Source organism: Bos indicus x Bos taurus, chromosome 10, assembly GCF_003369695.1.
Source record: "Bos indicus x Bos taurus breed Angus x Brahman F1 hybrid chromosome 10, Bos_hybrid_MaternalHap_v2.0, whole genome shotgun sequence".
NCBI lineage: Eukaryota > Metazoa > Chordata > Mammalia > Artiodactyla > Bovidae > Bos > Bos indicus x Bos taurus.
In genome coordinates this window covers 70,372,674-70,387,455 of record NC_040085.1, presented here as the reverse complement: position 1 = coordinate 70,387,455, position 14,782 = coordinate 70,372,674, and the positions used below count along the sequence as shown (strand labels likewise).

The 14,782-nt window shown below is 44.5% G+C and overlaps 1 protein-coding gene across 2 annotated transcripts in view; it reads right to left on the bottom strand.

Moving 5' to 3' along the window:
• MTHFD1 (methylenetetrahydrofolate dehydrogenase, cyclohydrolase and formyltetrahydrofolate synthetase 1) overlaps positions 1-14,782 on the bottom strand; it is a 60,634-nt gene that overhangs the window by 27,673 nt on the left and 18,179 nt on the right. For both annotated transcript variants that reach the window (XM_027554294.1, XM_027554295.1), the window contains exons 3-8: positions 8,920-8,979; positions 8,437-8,490; positions 7,429-7,565; positions 7,208-7,308; positions 5,155-5,291; positions 4,166-4,277 (exon numbers count right to left, since the gene is read on the bottom strand). In XM_027554294.1, coding sequence (XP_027410095.1) covers positions 4,166-4,277; positions 5,155-5,291; positions 7,208-7,308; positions 7,429-7,565; positions 8,437-8,490; positions 8,920-8,979 — 601 coding nt within the window. The remainder of the gene's footprint in view (positions 1-4,165; positions 4,278-5,154; positions 5,292-7,207; positions 7,309-7,428; positions 7,566-8,436; positions 8,491-8,919; positions 8,980-14,782) is intronic.

Genomic DNA, 14,782 nt, shown 5'->3' with positions numbered 1-14,782 from the left:
GCTATTCAAGAGAACAAAAATCCCACGATGCATCACTGCTCACACACGAACCACATCCTACACTTGGCTTCAGAGCACTTCTGGGAGGGGCTGGGGACAGGGCTGGACCTTGAGGCTCTCAGGCTTCCAGGCAGGACCTGGTAGGATCTTAGCCATTTCATCTTTTTGAACAGAACACCAGAAATAAGAAAGAAAGCCTTGCTGCTGCTGCTGCTAAGTCACTTCAGTTGTGTCCAACTCTGTGCAACCCCATAGATGGCAGCCCACCAGGCTCCCCCGTCCCTGGGATTCTCCAGGCAAGAACACTGGAGTGGGTTGCCATTTCCTTTTCCAATGCATGAAAGTGAAAAGTGAAAGTGAAGTTGCTCAGTCGTGTCCGACTCTTAGCGACCCCATGGACTGCAGCCTACCAGGCTCTTCCGCCCATGGGATTTTCCAGGCAAGAGTACTGGAGTGGGTTGCCATTGCTTAGGTTCAGCCAAAAACCCAGAATTAAGTGACCTCGGCTCTAGGATCAGCTCTTCTACTAACCTGGAGTCCTCAGTCCCTATGGGCTCCTTACTCATGAAAAGTCCAAAGGGACAAAGAAGGATGAACACCACCTATTTCAGAGGCTTGTGAAGACTCAAGAGAGAAATTGTGTTTCTTGAAACTGAAAAAAAAAAAAACCCATTCTCCAAACATAAGGGTTTCTCTTCCCATTCTAGATGTGGTGGTTGGTTTAGTTGCTAAGTCGTGTATGACTCTTGTGACCCCATGGTCTCTAGCCCACCAGGCTCCTCTGTCCATGGGATTCTCCAGGCAAGAATACTGGAGTGGGTTGCCATTTCCTTCCCCACCCATTCTAGATACATATTTTCTATACATACTCTAAGGGGGCAGGGTACAGAAATCCTTACGATGGTTTCAGGTTTCTAGATTATAAGGCAACAAGTTATGGCAACAGGAGAACATTTCCTACCATAACCACAAAGGTCGTTTCAAGATGCCAAGGAAATACAATTCAGCGCTGCCTTCTGTATAGGTTTCAACTTTCTAACACCAAAGTCAGCTAAAAATACCCCTACACCTCCTTCTCTCTATGAATGTTAGTCCCTTTCTCCCTGTGTTTCTCCATACGTACAGGAGATGTATCAATGACTGCACAGCTTAATGCTGAACTGGGTGAGCTCAGCTCTGCCCCTCCTTCAAACACCATCAGGGCTAGCCTCAGTGCCCTGATATACGCATGGGCTTCCCTAGCGGCTTAGATGGTAAAGAATCTGCCCGCATGCAGGACACCAGGGTTCTACCCCTGCGTCGAGAAGATGGACAGGGTTTCATGGAGGGTGTAATGTGGTCAGCGTAGCCATGTCTCGATCTAAGCATATGGCTTCAATAACCAACACACATTTTGGTTACTTATCCCAGCCCCTGAATTTGCTTCATCAGGAATTATTAGCACAAAACTACTTAAGATGAGCTGAGGGAATTCCCTAGAGGTCCAGTGGTTAGTACTCTTGTGCTTCCCCTGTAGGGGCACAGGTTCAGTCCTTGGCTGGGGAACGAAGATCCCACAAGCCTGACAGAATGGCAAAAAAAAAAAGACCCAGCTGAACATTAAGTCCTTCGTGTGTAATTTGGGGATCCTAGTAACAGGGTTCAGCATAGAAGCCACTACACTAAATAGATTGAGACTGGATGGGGGGGCAGTGAGGAATCTGTTCCCACTTTTATAACCCTGCCAACTAAAGCACTATTAATCCAGCCCTTCTCAAACAATCTTTAGTAAGCCAAGCAGACAGAACACTTTCACATGTTTCTCTGGCCAACGCTTTCTGCTCTGCACTTGAATCTTAAAAAAAAAATTCCGTAAAAAAACAACAACAAAAAACCATACCTTAATTCATCCTGAATTTGGAAAATGACTTAAGACATTATCCCTGAATGGACCATGCAAATGATTTAAATAATCAAAATATGAACTAAGAAGTGGCCTAGCTGTGGAACATGGTGCTTTAAGAATGAACATTTGCAAAGAGCAGTCTTAGGTCCCCCTGCTCATCCATGGATTGGTAACAGCAATCCTGCCCTCCTTGGGGAACAGTAACATCCAGGCTTGTTGATGCTTATTCACCTAAATGACCAGGACCAGAAAAAAGTACAGCTGACCAGGAGGAAAGATACTGCTTTGACTATTCATATTTCATCTTCTATGTGAGAAATAAATGTGAAAGGGAGGTAAGTTTCAAGTGTAAGTAAGCATTTCATGCCAAACTGTGAGACTTGAGAACCCTACCCAGGCTTTTCTTTCATCTCTCAAATTCAGTCCCAAACAGAAAAAAGCCAACAGCAGAACTATGTTACAGAAGATGCAAGGTTTTAAACACAAGGAGCCTGAATGTCACATTGCAAGTACTGAGAGCGAGGAGTTATAGGAGAGCAATGTCTTTATCACCCGTCAGATAATTACACTACAAGACAATGAGTGATCAATTGTGAGCTACTGTCTTAAAATCATGGTACCGAGAGTGGGAGGGAGGTTAAAAACGGAAGGCTTGACAGTGACTAATGTTCCTGGCAGCTTAGTGTCAATATTTCAAACCTGAGCTGGGAAGGGAGAAAAAAAGAATATTCTTGCTATAACTCTCTTCAACAATCCAACAGATGAGGGCCTGCTGTCAGCAGGCCTAAGCTGGACATGAGACCACAGAGACCTGCCCCGAGGCACCCATGGGCAGACAAGTGGAGAAAAAGAGACACATACGATGAGAGAAACACCAAGTTCTGTGGGACGGGAGGGAGAAGAAAAGCACTTTCAAAGGAGAGATCCTCTTCTGATGAAGGGAAATAAGACAAGGTTTGGAAGGAAGAATGGACATTTCAGACAGAGAAGAGGTGGGCAGGAAGTTGCTGAAAATGAAGATGACAGATGAGTTTTATTCGACTCTGTAGCCCAAGGCCTGGAGTGGTGCCCCATGCACAGAAATGATCGCTTGATTAAAAATTGTTCCCTTTTTAAACTCACAAAGTATGTACACAAGTATCACTAAACTGTCCTTTCAGCTTTTATGTTTGAAAACTTCATCAGAGAACAGCCTGTCCCACTACAGACGCAGAGGAGCTGCAAAGGAAAACAGGCATGTGTGTGTGTGTGTGTTGGGGGGGCACATGGTCCACTTTACAATAGTTAAGACAGGTATTCACAAAATGCATGTGAGAAAAAAGCCCACAGAGGTGGCCGAAACTAGTACAGGGCTGAGGAGTCTGACAGGTGACACGGGAGAGAGAGGCTCACAAGTCCACGTCAAGCCCCCAAACCTGGCAAGAGCATGCAGATGGACCACAGTGGGAGGCAGCTGGTGGTAGGGAAGCCAGGGAGACATTTATGGTAGTGCATCCACTGGAGAGGGGGACACTCAGTGGTGACACTGAGAATGGATCTATACGTGGAATCATTGGGAGGGAAACTGAAAGGTTTCAGATCTGCGGGAAGGAAGAACGGTGATGATATTACTAACCAAACAGGGCCATGAGGAGTAACTTAGGGATGAGGATTCAAGGACAGTTACAGACATGACTATAATGTTAGCATTATCCTTGGTCTAGAAAAGGTGCAGGTCAAACACCTCTGCAAATCCCTAACTGGAGCTCTCTTGACACTATGTATCCCTCTCCTGGAGTTTCAGAGCAGTTTGTAAAGATCACACTATGCTTTAACTGTCCTTTGCTAAAATCCACTCAAGGTGAGGCTTCTTCCCTGGTGGCTCCAGTCTATAGAGAATCCATCTGCAATGCAGGAGACCCGGGTTTGATCCCTGGGTCAGTAAGATCACCTGGAGAAAGAAATGGCAACCACTCCACTATTCTTGCCTGGGAAATCCTATGGACAAAGGAGCCTGGTGGGCTAGTCCATGCAGTCGCAGGAGTTAGACATGACTTAATAACTAAACACCACCCCATCTCTAGGTCATCTTGGGACTGCACGGCACAGTGGCTAAAATCACAGCTTCTTCCTGCCAAGAGGCAACTATGCCATCTACTAACTTCACGCGCCCAAGGGCAGGCTGATCGCTCTGAACCTTAACACTTCAAGCCTAAAACGGGACAAAAGGTTCTTGCTTAGGCTTCATCTTCCTTGTCCCAGCCTGCCTCCAGAAACCACCTTCTTCCCCGCAACACTTACCTGTGACGTAATTGATTCCACAGTCGATGACTATCGCCCCAGGTTTGATCCACTCCCCTTTCACCATTTCAGGTTGACCAGCTGCAACCACCAGGATGTCACCTTTACTTATCTAGAAAAAGATGGTTCTGACTTCAGAAACTTAACAGTGACACATAAAAAAAAATGTAGAAGCGGAAAGGACACCCCTGTTTTACACGACATTCTTCGTCATCTGCTATTTTATGCAGGCCGCATAGTCTCTGACAGCTCTTTGTATACTGTGCTCATTCCTACACATGTCAAAACCTCCCCTTTCACTAGATATTTTACTGAATGGGGAACCTGATGAAAACCTGCAAGGTAGGGAGGCGTATAGGCTTAGAGCCACAGGCCTGAAACAACGTCCCTGAGTTACATGCCTCTTCCCCAGGAGGTGGGAACTACCACCTTCCACAGAACATTGCTTGGGGAGGATTAAAGAGATGCTGGGCCTCTCCTGGTCTCTCCCCACGTTTACGAGCCTGCACTGTCAATGCGATGTGTCTGTATGAGAATTCCTGAGCCCAGGTGTCAAGAACAAGCTGTGACTGAGGTCACAAGACCACCGTCCACATCCTCCTCTAGACACCTCCACCTCTGAGGCCACCCCGTCACGTATCCGGGATCTGGCAGCCTGGGGTCAGTCTCAGTTCCTATCCAGCTAACCCCTATCTACCGCGGGATGGACTGGTGGAGAAAAATACAGTCAGAACAAAATCTGTATAAATTTGGGCAAGTTTTAAACCTGAATTTGTTTCTTCATCTTGTAAAATAGACAAGAATCATAGAATTGTTAGAGGGGTTAAATGAAATAATGACGTAAAGTACACGACAATTTTTGGCACTGAAATGTTAGCTATTCCCATTACGCAAGAACCCCCACCACATGGGAATGTGCATGCAAATGTGAGCATGCGTGTGTGTGCACGCACACACATACCCCTTCCACTCCACTCTGGATCCCTTACCTCCTCTTTCAGATTGGCAGTCTTGGAGTGGCAGGTGGTCACTGTGGCATGGTTCCATAGAAGCAAGTCATGCATTGGGGCACCAACGATTTTACTGCGCCCGACCACCACAGCGTGCCTTCCAGCAATTTGCACCCCTGAAAGACAAGCCAGAGAGCATCAGAGAACAGGGGAAGCTGCCCTCCTTTGCAAGCCACCTAAATGGGAAAATTCTGAACAAGTGCACAAAAACAGGTTCTTAGCATCAAAAACAAATCTTCCTAAAACCATCCCTTCTTTGGCAACTCAGGGTTTCAGCTACAAAATTGGGACTTGTCCATGTGGCCTTCTTGCAAGTGGGTTTTTGAGCGGAGCTTAAGCCAAGATCCATTTACTGAGTCATAGCAGAGTGGGAAGAAAACCTACACTCAAAGCAGAAAGAAACCCTGACATACAGCTTAACAGCCATATGGAAGCAGAGAGTAGATTACATTACCTGGGAAAAAGTTATAAGAAATAGGGTGCATGTTAATGGAGTGGAGGAGAGAAGTGAAAGAAATTAAGATTCGTATCAGTAATTCTTTAGTTCCTCATCCAAATTTCTCTTTTGGCTTAGGGCCTGAGCCACAGGGTTATTTGCAGGGAAGTGATAAAGGGGAACCTAACTGTAATATAAAGCTTTCTTTTTGTTTACTGAGTACTCATTCTTCTGGCACTGTCCCAACATCTCTCAGGACCAACATACTCTCTGCAATAGAGTTGATATGGGTGAGGACCCAAGTGTGGACGAATGACTGTATTTCATCCCCTGGCCAACAAGATCCGTCCCATCACTCTTAGGCACAAGGATGGAACAGGCTGGAGCTGCTCCGGGAGACCAAGCAGAGCTGAGAAGGAGCTGCCATGCAAAGGCGAGCAGAGATGAGGTCTCTGCTAAGGCCCTACACCCAGTCCCACTGAAGCCAACTCAAGGCAATTTGTGTTCAATTTATGCTTCTTGTGTAACATTAACTCTATCCAAAAATAGGGAAGTTTCTATATAATGCTAACACCATGAACATCTAGAAGTAAAGCCCTCAAATTGTGAAGTGTTTATAAGGTAACTTTCTATACTTTTTAGGGTTCAGCAAAGGACTTGAAGCTCACTAGGGCAAACTGTTGCTTCAATATCAACAAGAGGGAATATCCCTGGTGATCCGGTGGCTAAGACTCCTCACTCCTATGTATGGGGATCTGGGTTTGATCCCTTGGTCAGGGAACTAGATCCTACATGCTAAAACTAAAGATCCTACAGGTTGCAACTAAGACCCAGTGTAGCTTAAATAGATAAAAATTAATTAAAATCAACAAGAGGAGGTGGAGGCCCTACAGCTGCTGCAGCCTAAGGGACTGGTTTCCATCGAGTTGTAATACACTGTAGGCTAAACAAGTCATAGAGGATAAATTTAGTTGTAGGACTGATCAGCAATAGCTGTCCCAAGGGTTATACCTTGACCTTTCCTTGCCAGCCACAGAAAATTTTCACTTACATTAGCCAACACTTTCCACTTGAAATTTCTGATCCACTTCCTCTAAAAAGGGCACACTTCCTTGTTAAAAAAAATAACCTTTGCTAAAAAGTATTCATGATGAAATTAAAATACCAACATGTTGACTAGGTACTAGGGGATTGGTTATTCAAGGGATTCATTTGCTAGAACTATAATAGCTCAGTGGCCCATTTTAGGGTGGGGATTTTTCACCCTACAGACAATATGAATTTGTATTACCAAATTGGTTTTTCCACACACAATAATCTGCTTTGAACTCAAATAACTCTGAGTTCAAATCTTGGCTCTGCTGCCTCTTGGACAAATGACTCGATCACTCTGAGAATGTCTTCTCAGCTATTAAACAGTAAGAGTACCTACTTCATAGGGCTGTTGAGAACGTTGAGAATTTAGGTCAAGAAGCCCCTAGCATACAGGTCCTTGTGCCAATCAAGCCTGCTTCTTTAGGGCCCACAGCGTATCTCCCCTAAACCTCCAAAGGTATAGACCACGTTCCCCAAAAGGTGCTTTGTTTCTGTTTTTACCTGTCTCCTTGATGAGTTCCAAGCATCCTTTGGGTGTACAAGGGATGAAACAGTTACTAAGGTCCCCTCTAGCAAGTTTTCCAGCACTGATGCTATTCAATCTAAAACAAGGAAAGTGATAGGTATTTTTACTCTTTAGAAACAAAATGACATGTTCCTCAAATAGGAATATATTTTAATCGGAATCAAGCAACGTGGTGCAGAAAGCCAAGCCAACTCACCCATCCACATCTTTTTCGGGGGCGATGGCATTGACCAACGTTTCAGTGTTAATGGGATTCTCTGAATCTAAAGGCAGCTGCACTATGAAGCCGTGCACCGTGAGGTCTTCGTTCAATGATGTGATGCACTTTAACACCTAAAAGTCACACCACATACCAGTTAATGTACCATGGAGCAATCACAAGGGTAGAGAAACACTTCCCAAGCCAAAAGCCAGGCTACCTCACCCCTGCCCCCTCCATACACCGAGAGTTTAACTGTAGCTTTCTCACCTTGCATTCTAGAGCAACTTTACCTTAACACAGAAGGTCATCTTCAGGTGTCTGGTAAGAAATCCATCAAATAAGAGAGCTAAAAGCTTTAATAATCTACTGCTACACAGTAAAATTCATGTTATCATCATCTAAACCAAGGCTTTTGTGATGACAGAAATGTTCTATAATCTGTACCTCACAATAGTGGCTCCCGAAGTACTTGAAATGTGGCTAGTTCGGGAGTTCAAATTTTATTTCATTTTAGTTAAATGAGCACATGGGGTCAGTGGCTGCCCTGCTGGACTGTGCGGATGTAGAACATATCCACGACCTAAGAAAGTCCTTTTTCCCTCCTGTCGTGTCACAGCCAATCCCCCACCTACCGGCAACCACAGTTGCGGCTTGACTCACCCAAGATTTGTTCTGCCTATTCTTGAACAGCATGTAAATGAAATATACGTTTTCATTTTTAAAGTACACAAAACGACAGGCCAACGATCAGTTTTTAATGAACATCGCAAGTGATTTGGAAGCAAAACATGGGCAATTACACTGCAAGTACCCAACATTCACAGCTGGCACTGCCCCATTTACTGATTTTCAAAGATTTTCTGGAGGCTGAATGTGCAGACAAAGAATTATCTGGAGGTCTCTTGTGTGCTGAATGTATCAGCCCCTAAAGTTCTCTGAAACTAAAACCAGTAAGAAAAGCACTTCAGCTGCCCTCTTAATAGCCGACTCCTAACTGCTCACCTCAGATTCCGTGGCCGTCCGGGGTAACTTAATGTGCGTGGCTTTGATCCCGATCTGCAAGAATGAACATTTAAAACGGATACATGGCAAAAGGACTTGAGACATGGGCCTGTTTCCTCTGCAGATGTGACTAAACCAAAGCAAGTGAGGCGGGCGTCATTCCACCCTCACATGTCCTGAAGAATGAGTCTCCTGCTTTGATCCCCCATCCTTCCCTTGTTAACTGTTGCCACCGAACTGAGGCACGTTTATGTTCTCTACGCCTGCTCTTTAGAATCAGATCACTGACTCGAAAACACTGCAGGGCCAACGACAGGCCCAAGCTCTGTCACCCATTTCTAACTTGAAAAATAGATAACCTGAAGTCTGCTGTGGGTGATGAAAGTTTTTGTGGGAGGAGCGCAAGGGGTGACAGACAGGAACCGGAGACGGGGAAGGGTGGGAGCTGAGGTGGGGTGTTGGCACCATTTTTCTGGGCTTTACCTCCTCAGCAGCCTTCAACTTCATATTTATATAAAGATTAGAGTCATCTCTGTTGCCAACCTGGAATAATAAAAACATGCAAATCGGATGATTAGGGAAAGGCAAACTGTATGGCAAAGCTTATAAAATTTCAGTTTTGATAAAAGCAATGTTTAATTATGAGACTCCTGCTCCCGAGAACTTTTACAGGAGAATAAGGAGGATGCCGGGACAGCATGGAGATGCGAATACAGCAGGCAGTACCAAACAGAGCAAAGCACGCCTGACCCTCAAAGAAAAGACACTTCAGCACCTGCTCTGGAAACTAACTGAGGGAGCAATGGCCTGCCTAAACCATGGGGAATCTCTGCTTGCCAGCAAGCGGATGAGCCAGAGCAACAGGGCAGGGGGGCGGAGGAACTGTCAACATGCAAGAACACACCGTAGCTCTGGTAAGACATCTGGCCCCTCTCCCCACATCTGGGGGCAGGGCAAAGCTCTCAGGCTCAGCCACAGAAAAGAGGAATCAGCGAGGGTGCAACGAACTGTTCCCAGCTCACACACAACACTCGCTTATGCCAGGCAAAGGGCAGTCTGCAGCCCTCAAGACAGAGAGGAAAGAGTATACAGAAGCCAACTTCTCCGACCCACCATGCTAGGTCTCAAGATGGTCCCTGTTTCTTTAATCATGGATATACATAGGTTTTCACTGTAATCACTTACCTAAAAAATTTCCTTTACAAATATTTCCCCCAGTGCTGACATTTGCTCTTTTCAATGATGAAATGTCCTCTCGGGGTGATTTATCACAATAAGTTTGGTTTCTCCCCAAACTGTAGAGGGAAAAACTGTAGGTCCCTTGACACCAGAGATAAGTGATGTGTGGCTGCTTTACACAGGGCAACTCTGGAGAAAGCAGCTGGCCCTAGGAACAGAGCAGCTCCGGGCTTAGTCACTTGATGCTGTTCCTGGAGGCTCTCCTTAGGTTCACGGAACACAGGTTCACAGAACATGGCCTAACTGTTCACTTCATCACTTCAGTGATGAAGTTTTGCCAGTGCTAAGCTGAATTTCAAGACAGCCAGAGGAGTCCAGTGAAGGGTATTTGGTTTTCTGCACCTAAATGCATTAGCTGCTTACTGGGAGGATTTCCCTATGATTTTAGGGAAATTTAGGGATTTTAAGCTCATCTTTCCTGTCCTTTTCACCTTTGCCCCTATCATCCAACCTTCACTGATTTGGTTACCAGATTTAATACCTTACGGGATTTTTAGATCAAATAAAAAAGGTAAGAGTATTTTGTTTTTCCTTATATTGTAAACAAACGATGCCTCCTGCCATTCCAGTTCTGTAAGGATCATGTCATTAGCCACCACAGTCACTGATCTGCAAGTCCACCCTGAGAGGAATTCAGGTTGCAGTATTCCATGTTTTGGATGTGTGGGCCCCTCAGACAGTTAAAATGTGTGTCTTAGGAAGAATGTCAATGACCCCAGATTCACGCATCTTCTCACACACAGAAAAGCACTAAAATCATTGAGATATCTGATCCTGGCGCCCGCAGTTAACCTTTCACTGAGATCCTCACTGCCTGTATCCCCAGTCCACATTCACAGATGTATACTGGCTCCTCCTCCGAACTCTTTGGAACAGTTTCTCTGAGCAACTGGAGAGACTACTGCTGTCTCCTGGGGTACAGCCTTCAGTTAGACACTGAATAAACGACTCACAGCTCTTAGGTTGTATGTTTTTTAAGTAGACCATATTCATAACTATAATTAGTTAACTGAGATTAAATGGTTTTTATCACTCCCTGCTGTTTTTTTTTTTTTTAATAAATTACAACTGTTCTATACTTTATCTTCATCTCTGATGTAGCTGAGATACACCTGTAAGTCACTTTTCCTGGAAAGGTGTGGGCTATTCTCCCAAGTCCATGTGTACCTGAAAATCTCTCTCTGCCGTCTTTGCACTCAAAGGACAAATTTGGCCAAGTTTGGAGTCACAACATTTTCCTTCAGGGTTGCTGTCTTTGGCATTTAGTATTACGAAAATCTGAAGTCTTTTGTTGTTGTTGCTATTTCTGTCTGGATGTTTCTGAAGGAATTTTTCTAAAACTCCAAAATGACCACTAGTTTTTAAAAAAAGCTTGAGAGTTACGAGCATACATCAAAGTCTGATTGTAATCCTAAGGCAAAGGAAAACGCCTCTTAGGATCCAGGTGAAACACTCAGCATAGGCAGCTAATAGGGAAAATGGTTACACAATCATTCTCAAACTGGACGCAAAAGGAATGTTTAGCTGAAGAACAGTCGATTTCTTGACTGACAGTCGAGTGGGTGGATGGCACACTGGTTTCCCAGAACAAATCTTAATCCCATTATAGTTTATATTAAAAAAAATCACTTAAGCATTTTATCAGAAATACCAATTTCTTCTTTGAAGGAGTTCAATTACATCATCCAAAAAAGGTCCTATTGAGACAGAAGGGAAGGGGGCAGGGCACAACAGTTAAAAGAACGACAACCGTTAAAGAACAGGATACCACAAAAATCGGTTAGAATCCATTAGGTACAGGATGGCAGTAGAGCCATCTACTTCCAGTGGAGCCTGATTATATGCTCACTGCAATACATTAGCAAGCTAAATGACACACTCACAGGCACCACGACAGTTCCCAGGGTGACCATAAAAGGCCAAAACGTGGGTAGTGGCCCAATTCCTGGAAATCCCTGCCACTTCTCCAAAGTAACTGGAATAATCTTCCTACTTCCTAGCCTAGGAAATTACCCAGCCCTGAGAGCTGAACAATTGATGCTTCGAACTGAGGTGTTGGGGAAGATTCTTGAAAGTCCCTTGGACAGTAAGGAGATCAAACCAGTCAATTCTAAATGAAATCAATCTTGAATATTCATTGGAAGAACTGATGCTGAAGCTGAAGCTCTAATATTTTGGCCTCCTGATGCAGAGTTGACTAACTGAAAAAGACCCTGATGGTGGGAAGGATTGAAGGCAGGAGCAGAAGGGGATGACAGAGGATGAGATGGATGGATGGCATTAACGACTCAATGGACATGAGTTTGAGCAAACTCCAGGAGACGCTGAAGGACAGGGAAGCCTGGCGTGCTGCAGTCCATGGGGCTGCAAAGAGTCAGACACAACTGAGTGACTGAACAAATCAAATCACATCATAACAAGTACAACCACAGCACATGAACTGAGAACTTTCAGATGTACAAGCTGGATTTAAAAAAAGGCAGAGGACCCAGAGATCAAATATCTGCTGGGTCATAGAAAAAGTAAGAGAATTCCAGAAAAACATCTGCTTCTGCTTCACTGACTATGCTAAAGCCTTTGATTGTGTGGATCACAACAAACTTTTGAAAATTCTTAAAGAGATGAGAATACCAGACCATCCTACCTGCCTCCTGAGAAACCTGTATGCAGGTCAAGAAACAACAGTAGAACCAGACACGGAATAATGGATTGGTTCAAAACTGGGAAAGGAATACATCAAGGCTATATATTGTCACCCTGCTTATTTAACCTATATGCAGAGTATATCATGCGAAATGCCAGGCTGGATGAAGCATAAGCTGGGATCAAGATTGCTGGGAGAAATATCAATAATCTCAAATATCAGATGACACCACCCTAATGGCAGAAAGCAAAGAGAAACTAAAGAGCCTCTTGATGAAGCTGAAAGAGACTGAAAAAAGCTGGCTTAGAACTCAACATTCAAAAAATGAAGATCACAGCATCCAGTCCCATCATTTCATGGCAAATAAATGAGGAAAAAATGGAAACAGTGACAGACTTTATTTTCTTGGGCTCCAAAATCACTGAGGATGGTGACTGCAGCCATGAAATTAAAAGACCCTTGCTCCTTGGAAGAAAAGCTTTGACAAACCTAGACAGCATATTAAAAAGCAGAGACATTACTTCGCCAACAAAGGCCAACATGCTGATAAACACAGTCAAAGCTGCAGTTTTTCCAGCAGTCATACACAGCTGTGAGAGCTGGACAATAGAAAAAGCTGAGCACCGAAAAACTGGTGCCTTCGAACTGCGGTGTTAGAGAATATTCTTGAGAGTCTCCTGGACACCAAGGAGATCAAACCAGTCAATCCTAAAGGAAATCAACCCTGAACATTCGCTGGAAGGACTGATGCTGAAGCTGAAGATCCAATACTTTGGCCACCTGATGTGAAGAGCTGACTCACTGGAAAAGACCCTGATGCTGGGAAAGATTGAAGGCAGGAGAAGGGGACGACAGAGGAAGAGATGGTTGGATGGCATCACTGAGTCACTGGACCGAGTTTGAGCAAGCTCCAGGAGATGGTTAAGGACAGGGAAGCCTGGCATGCTGCAGTCCATGGGTCACAAAGAATCAGTCATGACTGAGCAACTGAACAAGACAAAAAGGTCATCCGATTCCTGTTTTACAACGTAAAATATCCTGGATACTGGTTTATTCATTAGTTTTTCTTCTGCTCCAGGGAAAAGATTTTATAGGCAAGACTTAGGTTGAAAGCTACAGAGTGTGTGACTTTCTTCAGATTGGGTGGTGAGGAAACAGGGCAGTGCTCTAGGAATCTTGTGCTCAGCTTGAAGTTACCATCCTTCACTTGTGTGGGAGCCTTAGTTCTGAAGAATAACTCAAAGCTACTTTTATATATATTTCCTGAGAAGGAACCAGGACCCTGCCCCAAGGCTGTGCTGTACTACTGTTTCCAGACAGTCCCTCTCCTGTGTTTCTACATCCCCTCCCTTCCCTGATAAGCAACTGTTTGAATCTGCCCTATGGGAGGCTGAATTAAGCCTATTTCCTACAAACGAGAAATGGGGGACACAGGAAGATTTGTACCACATGGGACCCCACAGGCTTCTGCTTGGTTTCATTACTGTGTCTACAGGAAGACAGCTCCCATTTTGTGTGGGGAGGGGGGAGGGTAAGATAAAAATTAGAACAACCAGAAATACATACAATCACTTGAACTACAGAGACATTACATAAACAGTACTGTCATTCCTTCTGCATAGGATGGGCAGTGTGTGTGGCTGGATTGATTGTGATCAGATCTGCATTTTGACAAGGGTGGCATCTGCAGGTAAAAGGACAGACTGGAAGCATCCAGATCAGAAGTTTGTAAGCGTGTGACTAGTGCCCGAGTGGGGTGGGAGCAGCAGAAATCAAGAGGAGGGAAAATGGACTTCCCTGGTGATACGGTGGATAAGAACCCGCCTGCTGATAGAGGGGACATGGGCGTGATCTTTGGTCCAGAAAGATTCCACATGCTGTGGAGTGACCACGCCTGCACGCCACAACTCTTGAGCCTGTGTGCCCTAGAGCCTGTGATCTGCAACAGGAGACGTCACTGCGATGAGAAGCCTGGGCACCACAGCTAGAGAAAGCCCAGGCACAACAACAAAGACCCAGCACAACCAATAATAATAATGATAGTAAAGTAAACAAAATGATTTTTAAGATAAATAAATATACGAAAGGAGGGAAGAGGTCTCAAGAGCTTATGATGTGGAGAGCAGAGAGGACAAGACACAGCTCAGGTTTCTGGTTTGAGTATGTGGGGAAATGGTGGTGCCAGTCCCCAGGGTGGAAAAAAAAAAAAAGAGGTCTGAGGCAGCACAGATGTGATTACAACATAATCTGTGAACATTGCATCATAGAATAACATTGCATCATAGAATGACATTGCTTCTGGTGCTAAAGTGCAAGATTAAAATATTCTACCACTGTTTTATTGGCAAGAGCATAGGAGACAAGTTGCAGAACAGCATTTATGTAACAAAAACACTTTGCAATCAATAAGTTTAAAATAGGAGCTTGGAAGTCAATTTTAAAAACAGGGAAAAAAAACCTTCT